The following is a 17,225-nucleotide window of genomic DNA, read 5'->3' as shown; positions in this document are numbered from 1 at the left end:
GCTTTCTTCGTCCACTCTTGGGTGTACCTGCCCCACCTCTACCAGAAACAAGAGCAAAACTAAAGGTTCAACTAGGTGAAACTATCAAGTCAGCATCCAGGAAGTCTTTGGTTGTCAAATATTGAAGAGAAAGAAGAAAAAATGTAGAATGGAAAGGTAGTGCAATTGTCTGGGAAGCTGTTGACCTATCATAATAGACACTCTTAGTTCCCTGAAATTACTGAATTAAATTTTTTCTTTCCTCATAGACTATGTATTTGTGTCACTACTTATTGTATTCCCAGGGCTTAGCACAATGCTTGGCACACAGTAAGTGTTCGATAAGTGTTTAATGGATTATTTGAAATAATTTTCTTAAGCCCTTTATTTTTCATTTCAGATGATTTCCAGATCTCTGTTGCCATTCCTATCGTAAACTCTGATTTCCAAAAGGTAGTAGGCAAGAAATTGATGGTCTCCATGCCATTGTCACCCTTTCCAGAACATCCTGTGAGGGGCATTGGTCTCCTCAGTCTGCCTGGGAGTTCTCCCAGGAACTTCTGTGTTAGATTTTTGATATTGCAGAAAGAGGGGGCCTCCCTTTGTCCCCTGTTTTCAATCAGTAATCAGATGAGACACTTACTGCTTCGCAGCACATCTGAGTTAAGTATTCCCCTGGCATCAGAATCCTGGTGTGTGTCCCCCACCTTTGCTCCTGCCCTGCTCTTAGCAGCCGGGAACTCAACCACAAGGATATACTTTTTCAAATGCTAGTTTTAGCTTGTGTCTGAGTTTTTGCCTATAAAGTGAGGATGGTAATAGCAATCCCTACGAATGAGGCTGTTCTGAGGATTAAGTTAATAGAGTTTAAATGCTGGCATGAAACAAACTCTCAATAAATCTCATTTGGCTTTCTGTCTCATTTGTTGGCTTGCTGTAGCTGTTACTGTGATAATCCTTGTGGGTCCAGGATGCCCTGTATAGATCTGATTATAGCCCTCACAGAACCCAAGTCTCTACCTCCTTAGAATGTTCTCCTTCCTTCCTGATAAGCATCAGTTACTTCAAGAGCCCCACTGAGAGATTTCTTCAGAAAAAAAGAAAGTGTTCCTTTACTCATTTTAATCATTGCTTTTCTCTGTGTGTCTGGACATGAACCTCTCAATATATTTGACTCTCTGAAAATAAAATATAGGAGCACCCAGGTGGCTCAGTCAGTTAAGCTGCTGCCTTTGGCTCAGGTTATGACCTCAGGGTTCTGAGATGGAGCCCTGCATTGGGTTCCCTGCTTAGCCGGGAGTCTGCTTTTCCCTCTCTCTGCACCTCCTCCTGCTCGTACTCTCTCATTCTCTCTCTCAAGTAAATAACATCTTTAAAAGAAAATATATTCTCCAGTTGACTCTTTTATGTTTGCCTTACTGCCCCAAATAGATGGTAAACTTCTGACTTCCTTTATATCCCTTGGAGTACCTAGTAGAAATTTTGTGTGTCTTTAAGTGTTAATAATCAGCACATACACCTTACAGTTTTCATTGCATTAATGTATTCTCTGTTATATATTTCTTCCTTTGTCCTGACTTTGGAAAGAATTTGCTAAAAAAAGATAAAACATCAAAGATTTTCCTGAAGTATTAATTTTACTTTCATTATTTTAAGGTAATCTTTGATGGTGAAGAAGCAGTGGATGCTGGTGGTGTTACAAAGGAGTTCTTTCTTTTACTGTTAAAAGAACTTTTGAATCCTATCTATGGAATGTTTACCTACTATCAGGATTCAAATCTCTTGTGGTTTTCAGATACGGTAAGTTAGCGATACTGCAATTAAACAGATGGATTGTGTTAGACTTTCTTTTTGTGGTCACACCGATCCCTTGACTTCTGACTTTATAAAGGGGAGTATAGCAAAGATAATGTAAACAATCTAAATAATGTATCTAGTCTTCATTTTTCACTTGTTGCCAAGATCTCATGTGTTTTGTCACCCGTCAGCCCTATTTCCTTTTCTAGTAGGTAGGATCCAGGTTTTATTATTCTTTGAAGGATAAAAAGAACACAGCATGGTGAAGAAATGAGTTTTATGACATGTAGGAAGTGGTAGTCAAGTATGTCTTACATTAATAATAATGGTGGTATGAGTGTAAATACTTACACAGATACATGTACACACTTTATTTTTGAAAATTCAGTAGGAGAGCTAAGCTTTAAAATGGCATCTAATTTTAACCAAACTATAATTTAGTTCTTTTTTTCTATTGGAGTTTTCTCCCTAGATCTGCCCTCTTCTAAAAAGGTAGCCATTAGCCACATGTAGCTATTTATATTTAAATTTTAGTTAATTAAAATGAAATATTTAAGATTTATTTCCAAAGTTGTGCTAGCCACATTTTAGGTGCTCAGTAGGTATAGCTAGTGGCTGCAGTATGACACACAGTGAAGACTGTTTCCACCATTGCAGAAAATCCTATTGGACAGTGTTGCTCTAGAAGATTATACAGTATTCTCTGTGTTAGTAGATGAGCTGTGACTTGCTTAACTTTGTCTATGTTGCAGTTTTTGGTGGGATAATTGAACTTTTGTCAGGGTGTTTCTCTGCTTCAGAAGGTAATTAAATATTTATGAGGTCTTTATTCTTTTAATACTGAAAAAATTGTGAGGCAAATGGCAGAGTGTTTTGAGGGCTGCAAGCATTGCATTTCTTTTTTTTTTAACATGTTTGTGTATGTACTGAAAAGTGTTTTGTAGAGCACAATTGGTTTCACTTGATTGGCATAACCTGTGGACTAGCCATCTACAACTCCACTGTGGTTGACCTCCATTTCCCGTTGGCTCTCTACAAGAAGTTACTGAATGTAAAGCCTGGCTTGGAAGACCTAAAGGAGCTGTCACCCACTGAAGGAAGGTACAGAGCTAGAAGATGGGCAGACCGGTGTGGGCAACTGTTCTGGCTGCCTCTGACATAGGGATTAAAGGTTGGAAATACCACATGCATAAGCTTGAGTTTATCAAACCATATGGTTAGGCTCTCGAGATGCAGGTGCACTACTCCTTGCTTGAGGCATTGCCTGTGGCACTCTGAAGGCAGAGGGGGCAAAGGAAAAGGGAAAGGCAGGTCGTGGTTGCCCAGGGGTACAAGGTAATCTCAGCTTTCCTTATTCTGAACAAAAGATAAAGACTCAGAGATTTGTCATGATCCAGAAATACAGAGGAAGGAAGGACTGAAAAGAGAGCATTTTAAAAAAATTTAATTGAGATATAATTTATGTACCATACAATCCACCTGCTTGAAGTATATGATTCAGTGACTTCTAGTATTGTCAGAATTGTGTAGCTGTCACCACAGTTTTAGAGTCTTGCCTGATAAAGAAACCTGGTCCTCCTTAGTTGTCATCCCCCATGCCCTAGACAACAGCTAATCTATTTCCTGTCTGTGTAGACTTGCCTATTCTGATTGTTTCATATAAGTGGAGTCATGTAATATGTGTTCCTTTGTGGCTGGCTTCACAGCATAGTTTCAAGTTCCATCCATGTTGTAACATGTGTCAGTATTGAATTTCTTCTTGTTGCCAAATAATAATCCGTTGGATATCCATATGTATGACATTTTGTTCATCCATTCATTGGTTGATAGCTGATGGAAATTGATGGTTCCCACTTTTCGGCTGTCACAGATGATGCTACCGTGGACATTCTTGTACAGGTTTTTATGTGGATATAAGTTTTCTTTCCTCTTGGGTGTATACCTAGGAGTGGGATTGCTGGGGCCATATGGTAGTCCTGTGTTTAGTATTTTGAGGGACCGCCAGACTGTTTTCCAGAGTAGTGGAGTCATATTTTTATGCTATTCTCTTTCTGGCTCTTAAAACTCCTTTGATTCTGAGTTTTTCTGCCTTGATTTCAGGTAGCATAAGATCAGATATATAAAAAACACCATATCCTTGGATTTCTGTAAACAGTATAATCCTTTGGGTTTAAAAGGAAGGAACAGCCTGTTTTATGGAAAAAGAATACCGATTTTAAGATGGAGATAGAGAAGGGGTTGTTTCTAAGGTCCCCTCTGGCAGTGAGACTGCCACACCACATGTAGGACACCAATACTGAGAAATCATAAAGGATGAGAGAGTTGGGGACCCAGAGAGAGAGGAAAAGAATATGTAGAAGGAATATCGAAAAATAGCCAAGGGTTATTAATTATTAACTCTGGCAGGGTTAATTTTGGGGTACCTTAAGAAGGCTAGAGAGTGGTTGAAGTGTGTGATTTACTTAGCCAGCCTGACTGAGAAGAATTTATTTGAAGTAGTGATTTTGGGTGATTAATTGGTAGTGGATTTAAATTCCACACTAAGAATTTTCTTCCTGGGCACCTCTTAATGGAATTGGACGTGGAGCTCACTAAAGAAGGAAGTGTGGATGAGATTTGATTACAAGAACATATTCTCTTAAAAGCTAGGATATGACCATTGTCGCATAAATGTAAGTCTTGTTTTAAGAGTATATGTTTGTGTTCATTAGTGTGGCAGGTAATAGAGTGTCTTTACCATACAGAGCCCTTTGCATTGACAAGTAAGCTGTTAAGATTCCTACGTGGAGGGACGCCTGGGTGGCTCAGTGGTTGAGCATCTGCCTTCAGCTTGGGGCGTGATCCTGGAGTCCTGGGATCCAGTCCCACATCGGGCTCCCTGCATGGAGCCTGCTTCTCTCTCTGCCTGTGTCTCTGCTTCTCTCCCTGTCTCTCATGAATAAATAAATAAAATCTTTAAAAAATAAAAAGATTCCTATGTGGATAAGGTAACTTTGTGGCTTTCTTATGATGGAAGGATTAGTCTAATACATGTGGATGAAGACATTCTGCAGGGCCACTATAGTACCATATCCTCATATTTAGATTTCCAAGCAATATCAGAGTTAAAAGAACCCAAGTGTGTCAGATACAAATCTTTCTGAGTTTCTTCATAAATTTAGTAAGACTTGTCAGTAGGAAAAGAGAACAATTAACGAATGTCTTACAGATCTGGCATCTTTTTTTTTTTTTTTTTTTTTAAGACTTTATGTATTTATTCTAGAGAGGGTGGAGGGAGAGAGAGCAGGGGGAGGAGCAGAGGGAGAGGAACAAGCAGACTCTGCCCTGAGTATGGAGCCTAGTGCTGGGGTTGATCTCAGGACCATGAGATTATGACCTGAGCTGAAACCAAGAGTCGGATGCTCAACTGACTGAACCACCCAGGAGGAGCCCCTGCCTCATAGATATATATATATTTTAGGGTATAAGTAACACAATTTTCTGTCAGTCTGGACTTATGTTTATTCTAGAATCTTCTTTTAGTTTTTCCTTGCAAACAATCTGGATACATGACTAAGGTAGAAACACTATTACAGTATCTAACGTGCCTCTTTTCCTTTCCCTATTATTCTGTGACTAGGAGTCTTCAAGAACTTTTAGATTACCCTGGGGAAGATATTGAGGAGACATTCTGCCTCAATTTCACGGTAAGGATTTCCACAGTTTACTTCTGATTGTGGTGTTCCCCTTCCTCAGGCTCACAAGTCATAAATGAACATAGTTGTTCTCCAGATCAAAGAATAAATTCAGGGTCTTTTCTGAACAGGTATTATTTTAGTTATAATGTCTTGATTGTTAAAAGAATTAAGTAAATATGTTGAGTAAATGAATGAATGATTCATCTGTGAACTTAAAATTCATCCTCTTTACTCTTGATACATAGATTTCTTTTCTAGAGTTCATATTGTTTGCTCTTTGGTTGCATTTATTGGCAACTGCATGCCTTAAAACACAGGATATCTTTTAAGATGCTGATGTTTTCTGAATCAGGTTCTCTTTTCTCAAGAATTTTCTGTGTAATAGGTAATGATTAAGCTACATTTGTTCCTAAAGCTTCTCTCAGTCATTTGGATTCTAGGAAGATAAGTGGTAAACAGAATTGAAACGTCTCTTTTTTCCTCCTGAAATATAGATTTGTCGAGAAAGCTATGGAGTGATTGAACAGAAGAAGCTGATACCTGGGGGAGACAAAGTAACTGTGTGCAAGGATAACAGGTTAGTCCTGACTTTGGACCCTTGCAGATGTTGCTACTTTATTTCTCCGCACTTTTAAGACCAAGATAGAAGTTAAATCTTAATCCCTTCTTCAGGAGGCAAGGGTGATGGAGCAAGAATTTGCAGATTGTAATTAATTTTTAATATTAGAGAAAGCACCAGCCCTAGATTCCGGAGATAACTATTGTAGATCTAGAAAAATGGAGAGACTTCTTGCATCTTTTCACATTTTTAAAGACCGCTAGAGGAGTCTAATGTAACATTCAGTAACCTTCTTTATCATGTAAACCTTCCAGACTATCCAGGAAGCCTCAGCTTTGGGGAAAATAAGTACCCAACAAAAATGGCTCAGATAATGAAATTAGCTTGATTCCAGGAACCTAATATAGAGGCTAGTCTTGTGTCAAGTAGGTGTTTCAACCAAGACTCAGTAAGAATCCCTTGGAGCTAAACGTACTGTCCTATCTTTATCTGCATAGCATTAATATGTTGTTCACAACAAATGATGTTTATTTTTTCAAATAAGAACAGACTTATATATTCCTTGTAGTCTGATGTTTTTAGAATTGGGAAATTTATGGTAGATCATAGAGTGTTTTTTTCGAACCAGAAGATTTCTCTTTTAGTTTTAGCGGTTGTTTTTATATATATGATATGTATTCAAAGGATGTCTGAGCTTTTGCATCAGGTTTTAGACAAGATAATGTGTGCATCATTTTATAGAAGCTAATAATGGCCAGGCCTATGGCCTGTGGAAGGAGCATTCAGAATGTCTTTATACTGTGATGAGTCATCATAGAGCTCTGTGTGTTTGATACACTGGGTTGTGCAGTGATCTAGTGTAGATGTAGGCCATTGGAATGCAGTCTGTAGTTGAGGCAGTTCTTGGGACTTAATTCTTTTGTATCTTCATAAAAGTATTTCTCTTCGAGTACTTTTTGTCTGCTTTTTTTTCCCCTCTCTTTCTGGGTCTGAATTTTTCCCTCTTCCTGTCTCTGCTTCTCCTTGCCTATCATACTCACTGTCTGTCCTTATTCAATAGATACTTCTTTGTATCAACAATTGAATTGACTGCATAGTTGAGAGACAAACTGTGCAGGAAAACCGAAATATAACACGGTCTCTTTAGGGAGTAAGCTGTTCTCATGAGCCAACCATATTTCAAATGTGCAATAGACTAAATTGGGTGATTGAATCTGAAGAGTTCAGAAAAGTCAACTTGGACTGGGAGGACAGATATGGCATAGAACTAAGTTGGAAAGCCTCCTAAGATTGAGTAACAGAAAGTAGAGACAAAGACTACAGTAAAAAGTGAAAGGTGCTCCAAAGAGTGATCGCTTAACCTTGGCTGTTATTTTAGGGAGGGAACAGTGAGTGGTGAGTGTGTGGGGTTTGAGTACTGGTTGGGGGACATTGCTAGAGGGACCCATACTAGCTTAGCCTTGGGGTTATTAGATTGTGGAAGTCTTTGGAAATTAGACTTCGTTCAACAGGTAATAAGAAGCCACTGTTGATTTGTGAGCAGAGGAGTTGCATGATAGAAGTAGGTTCCTGGCAAGCTTTCTTTTTTCATGCTTTCTCCACTGTTTATATCTGCTGCTGACACATACATACTCATGGACAGTGCTTAACCCCAAGAATGGTACTCAGAATTAGTGTGGAAGAGTGTGCTTTTGTTTAAAAGGCATGTGGGAGGGGTATGGTGGGGTGGCCCGGTCAGTTGAGCATTGGACTCTTGTTTTCTGGCAAGTTGTGATCTCAGAGTCATGATCCCTGTGTTGTTGGGCTCTCCGCTCATCGCAGAGTCCTCAAGTTTCTCTTTCCCTCTCTCCTGCGCTCTCTCTCTCCCTCCCTCCAATAAATAAATAAATCTTTAAAAAACATGTGGGTTCCTTTTCTCTTACTTTGCAGTTGTTTGCTACTAATTGACTTCAGGGCTGCTCCTACAACACATTTTCAGTAAGGATGTTTGGATGCCACAGAGTTTCCTTAAAAGAAAGGCAATACTTAAATCCAAGAGTAAAAAGAAGGGAGCCCGCGTCATTCTCTTACTTGTATTATGAAGCTCCTATTTACATGACTTCTAAAAAGTAGCTTCAAAAGTTTTCAAGTCTTTGTACTTGCTGTAGTTTTAAAAATTGCCAGGCAGAGGGTGGTGGACTCCTGTTTTGATTGCCAACACACTGTGTTTGAGATTAACACGTGGAACTTCTATCTTTGGTGAAATTTAGGTTTTGGCTTTTCTGGGTCACTAGCACTCAGTGAGCACACAGTGAACTCATCCATTCTGTCTTAGGCACTGTGGTACATGCCTTTGCACTAGTGACAGGAGGCAGACCTTATTTCTGTCACACAGTTACCTATTGGAGAGGCTTCTGAGAACCTAGTATAGTTATTGCCACATTGCTTAGTATCACTGTCATGGTGAAGCACAACTGGAAAGGCATGAGTGCATTTCTCTTCTTTTTATTTTGTTCTGCAAAAGCAGAAATCTTACCAGCAAAGCCTATTGAGATCCTGGTAAGAAATGCATACAACTGTGAAAGATTAATCATTGCAGCTGTTTTTCCCTTTTATCTAGTATATGTCATAATCTCATCCCTAGGAGTTGGGGTCCTTTTTGGGAATTTCTTAGATGGACCTAAGAAAACTAGATAAAAGAACTATAAAAATAATGCCTGCTGGATTTTTAACTTGTGGACAATAGAATACACAGGTACTGCTGGCATTGAAGCTGTTTTGTTAACAGTGAAGTATTTGCTGTCACCACTGCCCTGGAGGAAAATGCTAGAAAGATACTAATTCTATATCCATAATTTATTATATTTCATTTGATCTTAAAATTGCATTCTGTCCTTGGACAAGAGCTGCAGATATCAAATGAGTTACAAGCATCCAAGTAAAAGAACATTCATGGGTGAATGCTAGTGGCTACATCATAGCTAAATCTTCCCACAGCTGCTAATCACATCTGCATAGTGACTACTCATGGTGAAGTATTTCTCACATTGTGTAACATGGTATTATTACCATTAGTGAAAAATCCACATATCATTTTAGATTCCCCCAAATTGACCTCAATTTAATATAGTCAAATTAAATACAATAGAGGTCTTCTCCCATTTCTGCCATATTAAGGAAGGGATGGGGAAAATAATAAAAAGACCACCTAGTAAGGAATGCAAGTGCTCCAAAGGGCACCCAGAATCCATAGTGAGAACCTGAGGGGAAAAAAATCATATGTGACAGACACCTTGAGTTCCTTAAGGTCTGCTGAAATTAGGACTGCTGACAGACTTGAGTTGATCTCTCAAGATAGTCTATAGGACTTTAAGATCTACTTTGTATTTCTCATTGGGCTGTTCTCGGAATAGCAGATAATTAAAATGCCAGTAACATTTCTTGAGTGCTTATATTTATCTAAGTACTTCACATGGAATGCTCCCCACTTCACGGATGCAGAAACTGGGGCACGCACAGAGAGGCATATGTTACTTGTTCAGGGTTACACAGCTAGAAATCTAGGATTCAGAGCCAGGCATTGTGAGTGAGAGCTTGTGCTCCACCCCTCTTCCCCAACCTAGGAAGAAAAATGACTTAGAACGTTTGCTATTTTCCTTTCAGGCACAACTACAGAGTTTTTAAAAAACAAAGTTGGCATAGTTAAAAATAAACTATATATATAAAATTATATGTTGGAATTTTTAAACTTAGCTCGAGACAGTGCTTATATTTACCATATATTTACGGACACCCTTCATGATGACTACACAGTCTGCCATGTGAATGTGTATGTTCTGTTCTCTCACTTTGGGGGTATTTGGCTTCTAAATTCTATTTCTCTCCCTCTTCCTTAACTTTTAGTAAGACCCATGAAGCATCTTTTGTGTAAAAAGCTTTGTTTGCCTTTAAAATTGCTTTTTAATGATAAGATCTCAAAAAAAAAAAAATAAGATCTCAAGGGTGAAATTGAATTAGTGTATATCATTTTGAATCAGTTGATAGATGTTTTTGCTAAATTGATTTCACTAATGAATTATATATCAACTTGCATATTATAAGTGTATGAGAGTACTCATTTTACCTAATCCTTATAAACACTGAGTATTCTCTTAAAAAATATTAAATTCTGTTGCATTTGTGAAATTTTCCGTTTCTTGCACATCGAGGCTACTTTTCGTATTCTACACAGCTTTGATGCATTTGACTGTGAATTAGATAGAAATGGACAATATTGTGAATGTACTAAATGCCACTGAATTGTTCATTTAGATGGCTAATTTTATGTTATGTGAATTTTTCCTCAATAAAAAGTGTTTGTGTACATGTGTATGCACGTGCAAATGTGTCTCTGTGTCTGCCTTGAGTGTAAACTCTCAGGCAGGGAGAACTGCTGTGTCATGCTTTGGTAGTGAGCATCAGGAATGCGACACTTCTGCGTAATGCTCGGAGAGACTAAATTGAATGTGTAATGTGTGCTCCTTTTCTTCCTGCCAGTTATTTGGTGTATTGCTGACAAATTTGGGCATATAATGGATTAACACTGAGTGATAGTGTTTGATCCACCTTGAAGGCAGAGTATCCTGCTGGATATTAACATGCAGGTTTTATGGTTGCCTGAGGAACTATCAAATAAGCAGTGCAGGAAACAGGGTAAATATCAACCCAGTTAGGAAACGTTGTAAACTGCCTGACATTGTGAAGGGCATCGTGAGTGTCCCAGTGTCCTGGGAAAAGTGGCCAACAATGGTGTGACTGGTAGCTAGAAAACCCTACAGCTAAAGTCTTACCCTAAGTGGAAGGAAGACTGCTGGCTAGAGCACTCGGCTGGAAATGCATGTGTTGCAGAACTCACCAGAGCCTGGGTCAACTTAGGTCTGCCCTCTCAGCCCCCTGCCTGCCCCTGGGTCTTTCTGCCCCAACCAGGGTTGTAGTATTTCCTCTTTTTAAACTAGTCTGCTGGCATCCTTTATGTATTCCTGTATTGAGACTAAATGATCTTAAAATTTGTGGGAACTCTTTATTATATTAAGATTGTTAAACCCTTTGCCATTCATATTTATTGTAAATTGTATCCCTAGTTGTTTGCTTTTGAAAATGTGGAGTGCTTGTGTTTAAATCTCTAAAACTTACGAATTTCTGTGTTGTGTCTGTTGATTGTTTCTTTTGGTCTTTTATCACCAATCTCAGCCTTTCCCTGTCCAGTGATTGATAAATACATAATGTATTCTCTTCATTTAAAAAAATTTGGGAGGGGTGGAATTTGTAGTCTAAGGTAAAAATCTGAATTGTTCCTATATTGCTAGCTTCCTTAGCTATTCTTATAGGTAAACGTTAGATTAATTACATTAAGTTCCAGATTCAGTTTGGGTTTTGATTTGAAGTGTGATAAAAGTTAATTTGGGAAGAATTGACACTTTTGTGGTATTCAGTCTTACCATCCAAAGGCCTGTTTTACATTTCTTTCTGATTTTTTCACTTTTCACATAGGTTACACCTATTTTTTATTTGAGGTTTTTATAGATGTTTTATTTCTATTGTGAAAGAGTCTTTCCATATATTTTGATCATTATTGGTACCTAGAAATAGTTAATAGTTTTGTATATTTATCTGGCAGCTGGTCAACTGCTCGAATTTAGTCAATGTTAATAATTTTCAGTCATTTTTCTTGGGTTTTCTATATATAATTATATGCTTAGAAAAAAAATTTTCCCCAGTAGTTAGACTCCTTATTTGTTTCATTCATTTTTTTTTTTACTAGATGGATTTAGAAAAATATTAAAGGAGTCTCTTATCCCTAGAGATAAGAAATACTGAATTTTATTAGTTTTTGCTTCTATTAAAATAATCATATAATTAAGATAATCATTGACTTCTTGCATAATATGTTACCTTGATTTTCTCTTTTGGCTGGCCTGGTCCTAAGGATGATTAACATTATGTTAAGGCTTAACTCTACTATTGCCAGTAGCAACAGGTCAGAGCTGCCTTCCTGTCCTTAAGGAAAAGTGGCATAATTTCACTTGTGTAATTTTAACCCTTAAGTGAAATGGAAGAAATCCATCTGAATTTTTAAGTTTTAGGGGGAGGGTTAATTTTTAGACTATTTTGCTTCATTCAGGATGCCCAGATGTTAAGGTTGAAGTAGCCTTTTTTGCATATGCATAATATCACATGTAAAAGTCTTTTATCTATTCTGGGAGGAAATCAAAACCTTATTTTATATTGAGGAAACCAAAATGAGATAGATTATTGAATTTCCTGTTTTCAAATTAAAGTCCACATTCTTCTCTGAGGAGGAATCAATAAACTTAAGAATATAATGATGTCTGTTTTCTCCCCCTTTTGTACCTGGGGAGGGAAGGAAGATTGAATTTCCAATCAGTGTCTTTATCTTTCATGTAATAATAAAACAATAATTAAATAATAATAGCTGAAATTTCTTGAGCACTGAGTGTGTGTCAGACCTTATCCTACAGAATTTGTGTATTAGCTGACTTGTTCTCCATAATTGTGAGGAAGAGGCTGTTACTATCCCCTTTTATAGAAGGAGAAACTGAAACAGATCAACTGACTTGTGTGTAAGGTTCGTTGCTTGTAAGAGGCAGAGCTGGGATTTGATTCCAGGCAGGCAGGCAGAGTATTCCGAGTCCTTTTGTTTTTTGAAAATACTGTTTAATTAATACTACTGTGGTAAACAACTTTATGCTTATGTTTCTTTATAGATCACTGAATCACACAAAATTCAAAACCCACAAGGAAGCTTAAGAGTCTTTACATTTAATGTGTCCTTCCTGAAAATCCTTAACTGTATGCCAGTCTGTCTTCAAGCATTAAAATTTGAATATGCACCATTTTTTAATTTATTATGTCACATTTACATAGCAAAATAATGAAGGCACAGCTAATACAAGCAAACTTAAACCCTTCTACTTCTGAGCTGGGGGTGGGGACACACACTTGTATTGGTTCTTCAAGTATTTATTTTTTCCAAACATTAGCTTCATTGAAGAGTTCTGATAATTTTCACAGCTACATTCTAAAAGCTACATGACAAAAAGACTTCACAAGGATCAAACTACATAAAACACTGAATACACATGCTTTACAGGATTTGCTACATTCTACATCTTTTCAAGTAAATTAATATTTCTAGAATGCTAGGTAAAGGGATTGAATACTTAAAACATTTTGTTTTTTTTTTTCACCTTTGTAAATAGACGCTACCAAGAAAACACATAAACATAAGACTGTAAATAATGAACACATATGTTGACAATATTATACAGGTTATACACCCTCCTTCTCAGAACCATGTTGCTTGTCTTAAATTCAAATATTGAAAACATTCTTTAGAATTTGAAGTGGCAGTTTTCCAGACCTCATTAAACAGTACTGTCATGATCTCCATCACAGGCTTCCACAATTCCATCACTCTTCTCTGAAGTGTAAAGCTGATGTGTGGGTTACAAAAGCAAAGACTTAATTAAAGATGAGAGTCTTCTGCTTTTTCTGCACTGGAGAATGTCCGGACTAAAGAAACTGAAGAATTAAGCATTGAGAACATGTTCATTCAGTCTTGGTCTGGGTGTTCCGTGTGTAGTGTGATGATGGTGGGATGAATAGGTTTCAAAGTGACATTCTTCACATCTACTTGACACCCTTAAGCCTCAATTGCAGTCCGTGCAGAAGAGATCATGAAAAAAAAATCATTTTAAATTTAACTTGTTTTCTTCAACACCTTTTGATACATTTATTGTGTTCAAAATGAAAAATTTGAAACGGGCTGGCCAGGATCTGATTGCTTCAATTTAACTTAATTTTAGGAATGTCAAAATTGATTCACATTGTATTTTGGTCCCAAACCTGAGCCTTATTTTTAAGTCCACCAATATTATAAATAAATAAATAAATAAATAAATAAATAAATAAATAAATAAATAAATAAATAAATAAATAAAATAGGGGGTTTTGTTTTCGTCGTCACTCTTCCTCTTCAATCTCTGGCCCCGCTTATTTCTTGGCGTCATCAGGCACTGCAGAGTGGGGACCCTCATCTTTGGCAGCCGCCGCCTCCACAGCAGCCTCTGCCGCAGCCTCCTCCTCCTCCTCCTCCTCCTCCTCCCCCTCCTCCTCATCCTCGTACTCTTCCTCGTCGTCGTCCTCCTCCTCCCCCTCTAAGGTCCATGCACACCCCTCCATCTCACCGGTGAGCTCTTGGATCTTGGCAAGTAGGGGCTTATAGATGTCGTTATACTTTTTTTCCAGAGCCTGAAATTCCTTATCAAATTTGGCTTCTATCTTATCGCAGCGCTTCTGCAGCTTCTTGAGGGCCAGGACTCGGCACTTCACCGAATTAGGCAGGCTCTCGATAAAGTCATTTTTGGGCTTTGGCGCGTTGTCCGCGGGGGTCTGGGGCTCCTCGGCCGTCTGCCCGGCCGCGCTGTCCGAGTCCCCGGCCGCGCTGTCCGAGTCTCCCCCCTGCGCGCCGCCTTCCGCCATTACCTCCTCCGCCGCCTCCGCCGCCGCCGCCGCCGCCGCCTGGCTCGGCTCCGCAGGCCCCTGGTTTTCCGAGTCAGCCATGTTACAGAAGCAGCTGCGGAGGTCTAGGGTGGCTCCCGCAGAGACCCGCGCCGGGCTGCACCAGAGCGGTCCTGCGGCTGCGGCAAGCGGCGGTGACGTCGGCCGCGGCGGTGACGTGGGCCGCGGCCCCGCCCTCCTGCCGCCAGCCCCCGACTGGCTCTCCGCCGGCGGCTGACGGGCTTGCCCCGCGGACTGCGCCAGCCGGGCCCCGCCGCTGCCCGGGCCCCGCCGCTGCCCGGGCCCTGCTGCTGCCCCGGCCCTGCTGCTGCCCGGCCCTGCTGCTGCCCCGGCCCTGCTGCTGCCCGGCCGTCTCCCTGGCACCGCAGCTGACGTCGAGGCCCGTTTCTTAGGTACTCGCCCCCCTCAGAGCTGGGCTGGGAATGGCAGCAGGTGCCCAAGACCCCTCTTCAGGAACCGCTTGGGCGGCGTCCGCCCTCTGGAGTTTGCTTCTCTGCCCCCCTCGCGTCCTTAGATACCACCTCGAGGTCTGCCTGTGTCGGCCTTTGCAGGACCGCGCAGCTGCCGTGGGTCTGGTGTCATGAGGCGAAGGCGCGGGAGAGCGGACTCTTCTACCCGCCCTTCGGGCCCTGGGGGCCCTGTCGGAGAGGGCAGCCTACGCGGGCATATGCCCACCCAGCAGCCTTCCTGGTCATCCTCAGCTTAGTGGCATGTGTACTGGCGGCAAGTCTCTTAGCAAGAGGCACCTTGGAAGCGGTTTTGCAGCCATTTGGATAGGGAGTGCAAGGACCCTTGGTATTCTGGGGTGTGCTCTGGAAGTTCCCTCCGAGAACCGCCAGAGAAGAGCAAGGCCCTCTAAGGCCCGGGGCCCAGCGAGGGCCGTGTCTCGCCCCGGGTAAAGCGTGTGTTCAGCACCGCTGTTCATGGGGGGCACCCCGCGTGCTCACAGACATGGTCTCCCGGTGCACTCCACGGTTCAGTCCGCTTTGTGGTCTTGCTGCTGATTTGCATCTGAGAACATTTTTTTAGAAAGGTCCTAACTAGAGAAATCTCCTTTTCTAATAGCAGGGTGAGTAGTCATTTTGTTTTACTTCTTTACCTTGCTTTTATTAGGCCAAATGTAACTTCTTGAATTAAAGATGACTGCACATATTTTAGGTATGGAAGAAGACAGATGATCCTTCCAGGGATTCCTTAGGAATGTTTTCAAATTCGACATTATTGATTTAAATGTTTTTCATTCGCCAAATTGGGACTTACTAAAGCTCTTCCATCAAGCATATGAATGTTAGGAAATTACTTCCCAAAGTACATTTGATGTTATCTTACGGTTTTTATGAATATTAGTTAATATGTAAAACACTTAATGCTGACACCTAGCAACCACTTGATGTGTTTTAATGGTTTTTTTTTAAACAAAATAATTGCATTCATGAATATGCAAGGTAACCTGCATTAATAATTCCCTTTTAAGAAGGACATTTTTGTGCCTTTCCCCAAAGAAAGGAACCATTTACAAAAAGCCCAACATATTCCCATATATATTTTATATATATATATGTATATATATGTTTTTGTTTGTTTATGTATTGGTGATTCTTGTTGTCTGTTTACTTTCTTAATTCTGCTCCAGTAATTTACTTTCCCCTTTTCTATTACTATTTGTAGTGACTGGGTTTTATTGGTAAGGCTGACATTTCAGTCTTAGCTCTGACTGAATTTAGTGTGATAATACATCTATATTTAGTTGGTGACATTATACATATTCTATATATCTCCCATTGTTAGGAGGTGGAGGGATCCCCCAAACTGAGAATGATTCTCCAAACTGAGAAGGCACTTTGAGACCAGAAGATGAAGCAAGCCACTCCAAACAGTTTACATAGAGCTTTGTTCAGGGTAACTTACTAATAGAGGGGACTGGGTGGGGGATGATCCATGGCAGCTGCATAGTTGCTCTCTGCAAAATCCAGACCATAGTGCCAGATTCTAGAGAGTGAGGAGCCACACAGGAGAGCATTATGGTGAGTCAGAGGGTTTGCATACATCTCAAAGGGCTTGCATGCACCTGATAGCTCACCTTTAATTGGATCTTGTGACACCACCTTTGCATCAGGAAGGGAAAGACCAAGGGACGCCTGGGTAGTTCAGTGGTTAAGCGTCTGCCTTTGGCTCAAGGCATGATCCTGGTCCAGGGATCGAGGCTCACATCAGGCTCCCTGCAAGGAGCCTGCTTCTCCCTCTATCTCTCTGCCCCCACCCGCCCTGTCTCTCATGAATGAATGAATGAATGAATGAATGAATGAATGAATGAAAGAAAATCTTTATTTTTTTTTTTTTTTTATTTTTTTTGAAAGAAAATCTTTAAAAAAATGAAGGGGAAAGAGCCATGTTATCTCTAACAGATTCATGGGCCATCCTCATGGGCCTCCTTATGGGAGGCCAAAACAAGCCTCCCCCATCTGGGCCTTGGTGGTGAATTCTAAGGTATGTAGATTAATTTCCAAGGGGCCTAAAACATGTAGCCCCAAGAATGGTCACTGAGCAAACATGAGAAAGATAGAAAGCCAAAGACTGAGTCAGTATTGTCAGCATTCCTACACCCATATATTCTGTTTATCATCTCCTGATGGTTGCAGTTATCTTGAAGTTAG

The 17,225-nt window shown here is 40.1% G+C and overlaps 2 protein-coding genes across 19 annotated transcripts in view; one reads left to right on the top strand and one right to left on the bottom strand.

Annotated features, from left to right (window-relative positions):
* The window catches only part of HERC3 (HECT and RLD domain containing E3 ubiquitin protein ligase 3), a 114,060-nt gene that overhangs the window by 80,423 nt on the left and 16,412 nt on the right, over window positions 1–17,225 (top strand). For all 18 annotated transcript variants that reach the window (XM_025998096.2, XM_072754944.1, XM_072754933.1 and 15 more), the window contains 4 exons: window positions 1,636–1,779; window positions 2,711–2,877; window positions 5,396–5,462; window positions 5,948–6,030. In XM_025998096.2, the coding sequence (XP_025853881.1) occupies window positions 1,636–1,779; window positions 2,711–2,877; window positions 5,396–5,462; window positions 5,948–6,030 (461 nt within the window). The remainder of the gene's footprint in view (window positions 1–1,635; window positions 1,780–2,710; window positions 2,878–5,395; window positions 5,463–5,947; window positions 6,031–17,225) is intronic.
* On the bottom strand, window positions 13,822–14,722 carry NAP1L5 (nucleosome assembly protein 1 like 5). Its single transcript, XM_025998100.2, has one exon. The coding sequence runs from the start codon at window positions 14,611–14,613 to the stop codon at window positions 14,044–14,046; it is 570 nt and encodes a 189-aa protein (XP_025853885.1). The 5' UTR covers window positions 14,614–14,722; the 3' UTR covers window positions 13,822–14,043.

This window comes from Vulpes vulpes, chromosome 4 (genome assembly GCF_048418805.1).
Source record: "Vulpes vulpes isolate BD-2025 chromosome 4, VulVul3, whole genome shotgun sequence".
In the NCBI taxonomy this organism is placed as follows: domain Eukaryota; kingdom Metazoa; phylum Chordata; class Mammalia; order Carnivora; family Canidae; genus Vulpes; species Vulpes vulpes.
This window is presented reverse-complemented; position numbering and strand designations above follow the sequence as displayed.

What these genes read in the sequence shown, in the direction of transcription:
- NAP1L5 (XM_025998100.2), bottom strand. Translation starts at nt 14,613, where the DNA reads ATGGCTGACTCGGAAAACCAGGGGCCTGCGGAGCCGAGCCAGGCGGCG.